The following is a 13,377-nucleotide window of genomic DNA, read 5'->3' on the forward strand; positions in this document are numbered from 1 at the left end:
TTAGCTAGATAATATAAGAGACCCTAGCTAGATAATATAAGAGACCCTAGCTAGATAGTATAAGAGACCCTAGCTAGATAATATAAGAGACCCTAGCTAGATAATATAAGAGACCCTAGCTAGATAGTATAAGAGACCCTAGCTAGATAGTATAAGAGACCCTAGCTAGATAATATAAGAGACCCTAGCTATATAATATAAGAGACCTTAGCTAATTAGTGTAGGATATAAGAGACCTTAGCTAATTAGTATAGGACATAAGAGACTCTTATTAGCTAGATTATATGAATGAGCAACACATTCTGAAACCGATATTTATGACTGTATTATTTCCTTGAACCAGGGCTACTTATCTAATTAAATGTAAATCAAGGTATTTCGCCTTGTTTATGACGTCCTCCTCGTAAAATACTAATAATATAATAATCCTTGTAAATAATCTCTTTTAACGAGTCTTATAAAAATACCGGTCCGAGCAACGAACTGTTTGATAAAATTGGTCCGAGTAACGAGTTGTGCTTTAAAGTTGGCCCGAGTAACGAGTTGTGCTTTATAGTTCGTCCGAGTAACGAGTTGTGTTATATAGTTGGTCTGAGTAACGAGTTGTGTTCTAAAGTTGGTCCGAGTAACGAGTTGTGCTTTAAAGTTGGTCCGAGTAACGAGTTTTGTTTAAAGTTGGTCCGAGTAACGAGTTGTGCTTTAAGGTTGGTCCGAGTAACGAGTTGTGTTTTAAAGTTGGTCCGAGTAACGAGTTGTGCTTTAAAGTTGGTCTGAGTCTTATTAAAACTGATCTGAGTTGTCCTGATTCGATTTAGCTTCAAACATTCGCCTACCTGTTTTTTGACAGCAAATCAGCATGACAATAATCCACAGCATTTTATATCACTTTCATAGAAACAGACAAACTAAAACAAACGAAATACGCGCAATGACTGTTGACACTTTGTAAGTATTCTTCAGGTATGCTGTTCATCACATCAAATTCTAGTTTCAATTTCCTTGGGCTTTCTTCCGGATATCTGGATGTTCGAGAAAAGCTGAAAGTCAAAGCCGCCCAGGCTCAAAATGAGTGACGGTTTGAGACCAAACGGCCTCCGTGAAAGTTACACTAGCACGGAAACTGCCGAGGATTGCCGAATGGGTTTGATACTGGATACAAACAGCTATGCTTTTTCTCGATTAAACAGACTTCCGGAAGTAATCTGTAGAGTAATCTGTAAATCTGTAAATCGAAACTAGAAAAACAATCGACTACGTATTTATTTCAGCGAATGACCGATTGTTTCAGAGGGCACGTTTGTTTTTAAGTTTACTATTTCCACGAATGAGACATAAAATGCTGTGGATTGCTATTATGGTGATGTGCTGTCTACAAACAGGTAATAAGCTATTGCAATTTTGAATATCACCACTTTCCTTTCACTTTCAGTAGGTTCAGACATTTGAACTAATGCACAATGTAATATTCCAACCCTTCTTTTATGATTATAAATGAAAATATAAATTAAACTTTTTTTGTAGTACAATATTACAAGGAATAAGGACATTTTTCATAGAATATGAAATTTCTCCATTAAATTGAAAAATATTGACCTTCTATATGAAAAATTCCCTAGGAAAAGGTATGAGAACAGGGTTTCGATACAGCTGAATATCACTGATGGTTCCTGTAAATGTGGGTGACATCGGAAACCAAGGCCCTGTGTGCTACATGCTGTGCACACTAAAGATACAGTTGGAAAGTGAAAAAGAGTAGGCTAATGCCGCTGTCCTGGAAAAATTACCCTTATTGTACACAGCATGGCGTTGCCCGTCTTCATTAGCCCATAAGGTGCTGAAGAGTAGGACGTTAAACCCATTCATTTTGTTTTTATTTTTAAATAGTGGGTCATAGTGAATGACTTGGCCCTTGCTCAGCCCTCTCACCTGATGTTTCATATTGCCCTACACTAGATTGAGAGTGTAGAGTGTAATATCTGAAAAAAAGAACGCATCATTCAAGGAAATAATAATCCTTTGAACATCAGTTTGAGAACGGGCCTCTCTGTTATATTATCTAGCTAGAGTCTCTATGACATTCTAACAGGATGTATAATCAATCACTCATTCATGAGTTTGAATCTTGAATGAAGTTCTCAAATTTCTTTACCTTATGAAAGAGAGACCTAAATAGGACACAGTCTAGCCAATGAGTCAGAAAAAGCAGGGACCATTTTATTTCAATTTTATATGACATTGATGGGTTAAATATTATCAAATGGATCCTAATACAACTATTTAAAACCAATTTTTGCATTAAAATATCCTTGAATGGATCTGAATAATGAGATCAGGTTCTGATGCAAATGAAAAGGCCTAAAACTCGATTCTAAACCTGAGCTTAAAGATTTGTTCCCTTATTTTCATTTATGAAAATGTTAATACTTATATGAATAGAAACTAGAGATGTTCTAATGAACTTGGAAAAATACCAGTTTGTCTCACGTGTCCATAATGAATTCATAATTAGCTAAATAAAAAGAGAGTTACCAGCAGAATTCCAATGAGTGACCGGTCAAGAAAGGTCAAAAAGTCATACATGCACATTTATGATTGGTTAAAACTCTTAATTATATGCAATAAGAACATAATGATATGATTAAGAATACATGATAATTCATTAGAAACACCAATTAATGAAATAGTTTGCTTAATTTGACACTAAAAAATAAAAGGAAACCCATCTTTAAGTAGATTATTGTCAAATTGAGCATACAATATACATGCACATTAGCTTATAGAAACAGTGTATTAATGGGCCTTTAATGTTGGGCTTTGTTCTTTTTTTGACTAATCATGATGATGAGACAAAACAAATGAGGCCCCTAGGTTACAGACACCCAGGCACCTAGGCTTACACTGCTGTCCTGGTAAAATTTCCCTCATTGCCCATCTGATTTGATCAGTAGCAGAATGGATAAAGTAGAAAAATACACTGCATTTATAAACATCAATATTTTTTCTTTTCAGTTGAAAGTGAAGAGTGTGATAAAACAGAAATAATTGTTGGTCAACTTGGAAAGGAACTGGTGTTAAATTTTCCACTTTCTGATCTCAGAGACGAGTATAACAAATATATCATTGAACATGATAGTGTAAAAAAGTTTAAAGATAATGAAACTACAATCCAGGATCTCAAAAATGACTCAAATATTCGGTTTAGAAATAAGATGAATTCTAAAAATGAAGATATAATTTTTATACATGGTAAATCAAATAATCTGATCAGAAGTGGGACAGAAATCACCATGACTGATGATGCCTTCATGGTAAAAAAAACAAAACTACAAAAAGAAGATGCTGGAATATATTGGATCAATTTCAATGTAATTCATTTGGGACAGAAAGCTTTGATTATAGCAGGTAAGCCATTTATAATAGTTCACACTCCAAGATGAATACCAAGTGGGCCAACCCAGTTGCAGAGTGGCATAAGGTTTCTCCTAAGATAGAGCATGATCACTACATTATTTAATACAGTAGAGCTCATTCAGAAAACTGAGCCCAAAACCTTCATGAAAAAAACCCCCAAAAAACAAGTAGGCCCTACTAAGAATCTGAATTACAAAATGAAACGTGCAATCTAAAATTACAGTTTGGCAATACATTGGTAATGGCTGATGAACTTTGCATATCAATCATAAAAGAGAGAGTATTTCATAATGTTAAGTGGTATCAGGTGTCTTGAAGAGTAAACATATCCTGTGTGGTGCCACATACTACATTGCTATTTTATGTTTCAGGCAAACCCACAATTGAAGGACGATCTCCACCAAATCCTGTTTTAAAACCAGAAGATAACTATACTTCAATCTTACAACTAGAATGTCACAGTGTTTCAACCAGTATAGGAGATTGTCAACCGGTCAATAACCCTATGTATATAATGTGGTATAAAAATGGAATGAGAATGACTGAATTAGATCCAACTTTATCTCAAATTAACGTGACTGTAGACCATAATGGTGGAAACATTACGTGTCTGGCTACAGAATATCTCCCTTGTTATGAAAGACTACAGAACACAACAGATTATGATGGTAAATATAATTGGGCAATAATCTTAATCCATGACCAGTTTGATATATATTCTAATTTAAAGACATTCCTAGCCCTTGACAAGTTGACAAGTTGCATAGTTTTTTGTGTCTTTAGTTTTGCATATAAAATCTGTTAATTTTCCTTGTTTTTTTGTAGTTTTCCCTGTTCTGTTGAATATTGTTTGTTTTTGTTGTTTTCAGTTTTGAATATTGAAGAGTGTAATAATGTCTCTGAGAGTGAAACCTTTTACTATAAACCTCAACGTAAGTTTCTTATTCCTCTATCAGGATCAGATTGTGTATAGGTGGCGCTGTTATGTGGCGACGTAGAGTTTGCTTTCATTGCTCAGTATAACTTTGGAAAGTTAACCCATATTTCTTCTGACTGTCTTGATGAAGGTTGTATATCAGAAACATTTATCAACAGCACACTTGAAGCCACACTGTGGTCTTATAGGATCACTGAGATATACCAGTAACCAACACATACTGGAAGAAGCTCTGACAACAAGTAATTTATATTACTTCCTAGCAGACGACATCCCCATTTGTTACTGATTATGTTGGTTTGAGTTAGTGTCCTTTTTTTTTGAAAAGATATCATTGACAAAATATTAGTATTTTCTGCAAACCATTAATCTAACTTGTCTGTGTATGTCCTCTTGCCTGGCAACCAATCTTCACTAAATTAGTTTTAGTAAAAATTTCTACTAATTTTTCAGATGCACCCATTAATGTAGAACTAGAGCCAGATCAAAGGGAGATAACTGTGAAAAAATATGAGGATTTGAAAGTAAAATGTTCAGCTAAGTGTCACCCAAAGTGCAACGTAACATGGGAGAAAGATTTTCAAGACCTTGAATCAAATAGTTCGTTTTTCATAACCGAGAATTGGTTTGGAAAAGATTTGAAAATTGTGAACATCAACAGTTCTCATGAAGGTGTTTACGTCTGTCTTGTCAACAACACTCATGGAGAAAACAAGAAGAATTTTACTCTAAGTGTTACAGGTATGTGCTTGACAAGATCAAACTTTTTTTCCAATAAAAGGATGCTGTGGCTTTTTGCAAAGTTGGAAAGTTCATCAAGTGCACAAGATTAGGCCTATCATAAACAGAAGGTTGTAGTGTATTGCTAGAATGTCCTTGTAGGGCTTGTTCTCTGTATAGATAGATGTGCATAGTTTTAGTACAGGAAGGTCACTAGTAAAGCAACAAAGAATTTTTTGTCCATGCTGACAGTTGCATTTGCTATTAATACTCAGGAAGTCCATAAGTTATTCCATTAATTATTCCATTGATGCTGTACTAGAAGCAAGTCCAGCTTAGTTTTCACCATCTTTACAATGTCAAGCTATAATGAACTGTGTCTTATACCTTGACTGCAATAGTTAATTTTCTTTTATCATGGAAGTTTGTAAATGAAGTGATTTAATTGGATTGTATACCAGTGAATATACCCAATCTAAGGCCTTAACAGAAAGTCTGTGAACAGAACACAAAGCCATAATGTTTACAGCCTTCTGTTAAGTGCTCTGATTGGCTATCTTCGCTAGCATATAATCCAATCAAATCACTGCATCCAGAAATATCTTGACATTGTGAAGATGAGTGTTCACACACACACTAACAATATTGGTGTTGGGTCTTCTTCTAATCTTACGATTATTCAATAATTTATATTATATCTTACAGTTAATCCCACAACTGTTAATCCCACAACTGTTAATCCCACCACAGTTAATCCCACCATAAATATTAAAGCTAATTCTGGTAAGGACAATTTACATGTGGCAAATACCAAAAACAACCACTTGTTTAATAAAATCTTACAATCTTTTCTTTTTTTGCAAATAAAATTTTTGAAATTTGTCTTATGATGAATAAAAAGTTTGTTGAGTCTAAAAAGATTTTGAAAATCTTGAACCCTGCTAAAAAACAGACGAATAATAAAGTTTAACCCTGAAATTTTTGTAAAATGTATACTGTGCTTATCATTTGGTAGCTCTGCCAATGCTGTGCTATTTCCTTATCAATGCTATCCTTATAATTTACTAATGCTATGCTAAAACTTTACCACTTCGCCATTTTTATGCTAAATCTCTATCACTGCTATGCTAATAATTTATTTATGATATTCTAATACTTTACCATTGCTATGCTAAATCTCTATCACTGCTATGCTAATACTTGACCATTGCTATGCTAATACTTGACCATTGCTATGCTAATACTTGACCATTGCTATGCTAATACTTGACCAATGCTATGCTAATACTTGACTATTCCTATGCTAATACTTGACCATTGCTATGCTAAGTCTCTATCACTGCTATGCTAATACTTGACCATTGCTATGCTAATACTTGACCATTGCTATGCTAATACTTGACCATTGCTATGCTAATACTTGACTATTGCTATGCTAATACTTGACCATTGCTATGCTAATAATTTTCCACTCCTATGCCAATACTTTTCATGGCTATGCTTACGAGTCTATGCTCAATTTTTCCAATGCTATGCTTGTACTATGCTTTGCTCATACTTTATCAATATACTTAACCAATGCTTTGCTCATACTTTACTAATATTTTGATCATACTTTACCAATGCTTTGATCATACTTTACCAATGCTTTATTCATACTTTACCAATGCTTTACTCATACTTTACCAATGCTTTGATCATACTTTACCAATGCTTTGATCATACTTTACCAATGCTTTGATCATACTTTACCAATGCTTTTCTCATACTTTACCAATGCTTTTCTCATACTTTACCAATGCTTTATTCATACTTTACCAATGCTTTACTCATACTTTACCAATACTTTACTCATACTTTACCAATACTTTACTCATACTTTACCAATGCTTTGCTCATAATTTACCAATGCTTTGCTCATAATTTACCAATGCTTTGCTCATAATTTACCAATGCAATGGTGCAACTTTATTAACTTTTGCCATTGCTATACCGGTACTAGTACTTTACCACTGCTATACTGATACTTTACCATTGCTATGCTTAATTATTGCCAATGCTATGCTAATACTTTACTATAAACCCTTTACAATAAGACCTACTATTTATTCTACCATTGAACACAATATAGGTCTGACCCTTTAAGTTTTAATCACTTTTTAATTCTACCTCGAAACAGAAAAGACTGCTTATGTTTATGTATTGAACCATTCATTGCATCTTTGCGTGTCTAAAGTCAATGGCGTTTCTAGGAAACATTAGTTGAGGGTGCCGAACTGGGGCCACAGAATTTTCCAGTGGGGTCACAGTAATTCTTTCATTATGCAAAATAATAAAAAATTTGAAACTGATTCAGAAACTTGTGTCTTTTTCAGAACCTGAGAACAAAGAAGTGAAATCTGCAGAGAAGAATAATGTTATTGTTGCGGTTACAGTTATTATTGTTATTATAGTAGCTGTTATTGTAATTGTTATTATAGTTATCATATACAAGAAATATCAGAGTAAGTCATTAATTATTATTCGAGTTGTTATTGTTATTGTCGTTGTTATTATAGTTATCATATACAAGAAATATCAGAGTAAGTCATTAATTATTATTCGAGTTGTAATTGTTATTGTAGTTGTTATTATGGTTATCATGTACAAGAAATATCAGAGTAAGTAGATTGCTTTTTACAAATAATTGCAACTTTGCCTACTTAAAGGGACAGGTAGGCCATTCTTTTTAACAAATTATACCTTAGTTGCAGAAACAGGAATTTTATAGTTTATACTTTCAAATACATTAAAGGGCACAATTCTCTAGATTTTAGTGTTTAGTTTTCTCAAATTTGATCAAAAATATTTTCAACCTACAAAAAAAACAGAATTTCCCTTTAAAAAGTCTTGTATCATAGATTGCATATTTTCCTTTAATGTATTAACGAAATAAATTGCTTGAAAAGTGTTTTTGATGAAAACCATGGTCAATAACCATCAATTAGTTGTTGTACCATACTTCGATAACTTGGTATATTACATGAATACAATATAGATAACGTATTAATGCTTACACGTGCAGTTATTACATATGGCATCACAATATCATTAATATCTGCACATATACTGTTAGGGCTTTATGGTTATTTCATTGAGGGAGAACCAGAAGCTGGATTTCAATTGTGTGAAGTGATAGTTATAGATGTCAAAGGTCTAAATAGGGATTTTATGATGTTTTAATTGTAGGAGAGCTAGAGTTTAATTCTGAAAGGGATAAATCCAGATGTCGAAGGTCTAAATAGGGATTTTATGATGTTCTTAATTGTAGAAGAACCGGAAGCTAGATTTAAAGTCTGAATAGTGATGTCAAGGGTATCGATAGGGGCTTTATTATGTTTTAATTGTAGAAGATCCGAAATTCTGAAGAGTGAGAATTATAGATGTCAAGGGTTCTAAATAGGGGCTCAATGATGTTTTTAATTGTAGAAGAACCAGAAGCTAGAGTTTGATTCTGAGAAGTAATATTAATCCAGATGAGTATTTTTCTGTAATAAAAAGAATGTTTTGTTTTTCTTTTTCAGAAAAGAAAAACGACTATCGTAATACAGTGCGTGAAGGAAGTTCATCAGAAGAAGGTTGGTTGGATTTTAGGGTGGGGATTTGGGGGTTGTGGAGTGGGGATTGGAGACAAAGGAATGTTGTAGAGTGAAATGAAATGGTAGTTGAGTCACTGTCAACTGCTATCCACTGGATGGTCACGAATTCCAACCACAACTTACTAGTACTACATGAGCAAATGAGATGTTTCCATGGTCGGTGATAACAAGTGAAGAGATTTTGCAAGGTGCTGCCATTTGTTAGCAGCCGAAAAGACAGTTTTTAGGTTGAACTTCCTTTACTAGCTTATTGTTGTTATTTTAGATGAAGGTATATTTGAAACAATGGATTTATATCAGGGTGCCCCTTTAACAAGAACATCCAGAAGCAGTAATTCCAGAAATGGTGTAGATAACAATGTTAGTATTCTTTCTACAAGGAATTTCCTTGTTGGATACTGGCAATAGTCAAGACAAGATTTTCCTCTAGCATTGAAGACAGGCAATATGTCAGTGCAATGCCATGTCTTCATGGTCTCAAAAATGTTCTTTGTTCATCAGTGGATTTACCTGGTATCAAACTATACGACAGAATCCATCTATAATATAATAAATCCATAAAACTATGTAAAAATCCATTAAACTATGTAAGCATTAGAAGCATTTTTCAATAATTACTTAGTTCAATGGATATATCATGTTTTATAAAGATTCTATACTTTTGTCATGGGACCTAGTAAGTCCAACTGATGAATATATACTCTTATTGACCAAATTTGAGACTTTATATTTGATGTCCAATCTAAGAAAAATTAGGCTATTCCTTTAAAAGCCATTTAGATTATTGGATCTTTTTTTCTGTTTCAGATGCCAGAAAGTGTTCAATATGCTATGTTAGAGTTAAATGCTCCAAATGGTTACAGGATTCATGGCATCAAGCGGGAACATGAGGTTCTGTACAGTACAATAGACTTTACCAAGAAAGCGCCGCCAATGCCTAAAAGTATGGAAGTAGATTCTGATGATGAAGATTGGTCTTAAAGGTTCATTCATTTTGTCTTTAAACTTTACATGCATTATTACAAAAAGCCTAATGGTAATTACTAGTAATTTACAGTGCTACACAAAATTTAATGGTAATTACTAGTAATTTACGGCGCTATACATAGTGCATTGGTAATTAATAGTATTTTACGGAGCTACACCAAGTTTAATGGTAATTACTAGCATTTCTGGTGCTATACAAAGTGTAATGGTAATTACTTGCATTTCTGGTGCTACACAAAGTGTAATGGTAATTACTTGCATTTCTGGTGCTACACAAAGTGTAATGGTAATTACTTACATTTCTGGTGCTACACAAAGTGTAATGGTTTTTGCTGGTATTTTACGGTACTCATTGTTCTGGAGAATGGACAGAGCTACTGATGTTAAATTGGTGTTATATATATTTTATAATGACAGAACTACTGATGTTAAATTGGTGTTATATATATTTTATATTGACAGAACTACTGATGTTAAATTGGTGTTATATATATTTTATATTGACAGAACTACTGATGTTAAATTGATGTTATATATATTTTATATTGACAGAACTACTGATGTTAAATTGGTGTTATATGTATTTTATATAACAATTGTATATCTATTTTTTATATTGTTTATTATCATATATGATATGACTTGTTCTTTCATCCTTGTAAAGGATCATCTTCATTCCATTATGTTATAAATATTTTGAGTCTTTTAAAGATAAATGTAAAAAATGAGAAGATAATACATGTATAGTATTGTCAAGCACACAAAAATTTCTGACCAAGACTGCTTGTGTGCCCGCACCTTTAATTTATCTAAATCAGATGGCCTGATGAGAAAAGCAGATAAGGGTTGTTATTTATAATTTATAGCTTGGTACTTATCTTGGTTAGTGCTTCTGTTGCCTGTTGCTTGCTAGAAATTTACATTGAGCATTCTGACAGTAGAAGTTGTGATCATGTTTTTTTTTTATATATTTTTTCATCTAGTATTTTACTTCTTACATTCCTTTCTGATTAATTTGTTATTTGTTATTAAATTGTCTTCATATTATAGAGTTTTGCTCTTGTTATTATTTGTTGTTATATTTTAGAGTTTTTCATTTGTTATTAATTGCCTAACAAAGGTTTTTCACTGTATCTAACATGTTATAATAACAGTATTTATAACACAGTGTTATTAAGTCACTGAACATGTATTGTATATGATAAACATGTTATGATAACAGTATTTATAACACAGTGTTATTAAATCACTGAACATGTATTGTATATGATAAACATGTTATGATAACAGTATTTATAACACAGTGTTATTAAGTCACTGAACATGTATTGTATATGATAAACATGTTATGATAACAGTATTTATAACACAGTGTTATTAAGTCATTGAACATGTATTGTATATGATAAACATGTTATAATAACAATATTTATAGCACAGTGTTATTAAGTCACTGAACATGTATTGTATATGATAAACATGTTATGATAACAGTATTTATAACACAGTGTTATTAAGTCCTTGAACATGTATTGTATATGATAAACATGTTATAATAACAATATTTATAACACCGTGTTATTAAGTCACTGAACATGTATTGTATATGATAAACATGTTATAATAACAGTATTTATAACACAGTGTTATTAAATCACTGAACATGTATTGTATATGATAAACATGTTATAATAACAATATTTATAACACAGTGTTATTAAGTCACTGAACATGTATTGTATATGATAAACATGTTATAATAACAGTATTTATTATACAGTGTTATTAACTCACTGAACATGTATTGTATATGATAAACATGTTATAATAACAATATTTATAACACAGTGTTATTAAGTCATTAAACATGTATTGTATATGATAAACATGTTCTAATAACAATATTTATAACACAGTGTTATTAAGTCACTGAACATGTATTGTATATGATAAACATGTTATAATAACAATATTTATAACACAGTGTTATTAAGTCACTGAATAGGTATTGTATATGATAAACATGTTATGATAACAATATTTATAACACAGTGTTATTAAGTCACTGAACATGTATTGTATATGATAAACATGTTATGATAACAATATTTATAACATAGTGTTATTAACTTACTGAACATGTATTGTAAATGATAAACATGTTATGATAACAATATTTATAACATAGTGTTATTAAGTTACTGAACATGTATTGTATATGATAAACATGTTATGATAACAATATTTATTATACAGTGTTATTAACTCACTGAACATGTATTGTATATGATAAACATGTTATAATAACAATATTTATTATACAGTGTTATTAACTCACTAGACATGTATTGTATATGATAAACATGTTATAATAACAATATTTATAACACAGTGTTATTAAGTCACTAAACATGTATTGTATATGATAAATATGTTATAATAACAATATTTATTATACAGTGTTATTAAGTCACTAAACATGTATTGTATATGATAAACATGTTATAATAACAATATTTATAACACAGTGTTATTAAGTCACTGAACATGTATTGTATATGATAAACATGTTATAATAACAATATTTATAACACAGTGTTATTAAGTCACTAAACATGTATTGTATATGATAAACATGTTATAATAACAGTATTTATTACACAGTGTTATTTTTATAATATTTATGTTTTAATAATTATTTAAAAACCACACATATATTTTTTATGAATTGTACATAAATTTTGATTTATTTAAGCAATATCTTTGGTTTTATCTTGTTTTTTTATTTTGCTTGTCTGTATTTAGTTTTGTATGTAGCTCATCTGTTTTGTAATTGGTTTATCTGTTTTGTATGTAGTGCATCTGTTTTGTATGTAGTGTATCTGTTTTGTAATTGGTTTATCTGTTTTGTATTTAGTGCATCTGTTTTGTAATTGGTTCATCTGTTTTGTATTTAGTGCATCTGTTTTGTAATTGGTTCATCTGTTTTGTATTTAGTGCATCTGTTTTGTAATTGGTTCATCTGTTTTGAATGTAGTGCATCTGTTTTGTAATTGGTTCATCTGTTTTGTATGTAGTTCATCTGTTTTGTATGTAGCTCATCTGTTTTGTATGTAGTGCATCTGTTTTGTATGTAGTGTATCTTTTTTGTAATTGGTTTATCTGTTTTGTATTTAGTGCATCTGTTTTGTAATTGGTTCATCTGTTTTGTATTTAGTGCATCTGTTTTGTAATTGGTTCATCTGTTTTGTATGCAGTTCATCTGTTTTGTATGTAGTGCATCTGTTTTGTAATTGGTTCATCTGTTTTGTATTAAATGCATCTGTTTTGTAATTGGTTAATCTGTTTTGTTTTATGTGTATCTTATTTTGTATTTTATATTTTATTAGTTGTTTTGTATATTATTATTTGTTTTGTATTTAGTATAAATTTTTTTTTTTGTTTTTGTTGTTATTATTATTCGTAGTGTAACCTTGATATGCTTTAAAACTATATTACATTTATTTAATAAAGACATAATAGTTTAATGCATGTCGATTTTTGTTGGCCAAAGCTTCAATGCAGGTTTTGTGCTTACATAAAATCCACCAAATTTATCAATCTAGAGTAGTTGAAGGGACTGACATTATAAATAAGTTGTGGGGGAAGGGGGTCTCCAGCCTTATAATCTAGTGGGGTGGGGGG

The 13,377-nt window shown here is 31.4% G+C and overlaps 1 protein-coding gene across 1 annotated transcript; it reads left to right on the plus strand.

Annotated features, from left to right (window-relative positions):
- Positions 1–1,065: 1,065 nt before the first annotated feature.
- LOTGIDRAFT_165140 (hypothetical protein) lies at positions 1,066–9,687 on the plus strand (the record flags this gene model as incomplete). Its single annotated transcript, XM_009061657.1, has 13 exons — positions 1,066–1,197; positions 1,289–1,379; positions 3,010–3,402; positions 3,783–4,079; positions 4,281–4,343; positions 4,802–5,089; positions 5,774–5,851; positions 7,444–7,572; positions 7,627–7,650; positions 7,693–7,728; positions 8,632–8,685; positions 8,972–9,066; positions 9,514–9,687. The coding sequence occupies 13 exons, from the start codon at positions 1,066–1,068 to the stop codon at positions 9,685–9,687; spliced, it is 1,854 nt and encodes a 617-aa protein (XP_009059905.1).
- Positions 9,688–13,377: the final 3,690 nt, after the last annotated feature.

Source organism: Lottia gigantea (assembly GCF_000327385.1).
Source record: "Lottia gigantea unplaced genomic scaffold LOTGIsca_49, whole genome shotgun sequence".
In the NCBI taxonomy this organism is placed as follows: Eukaryota; Metazoa; Mollusca; class Gastropoda; family Lottiidae; genus Lottia; species Lottia gigantea.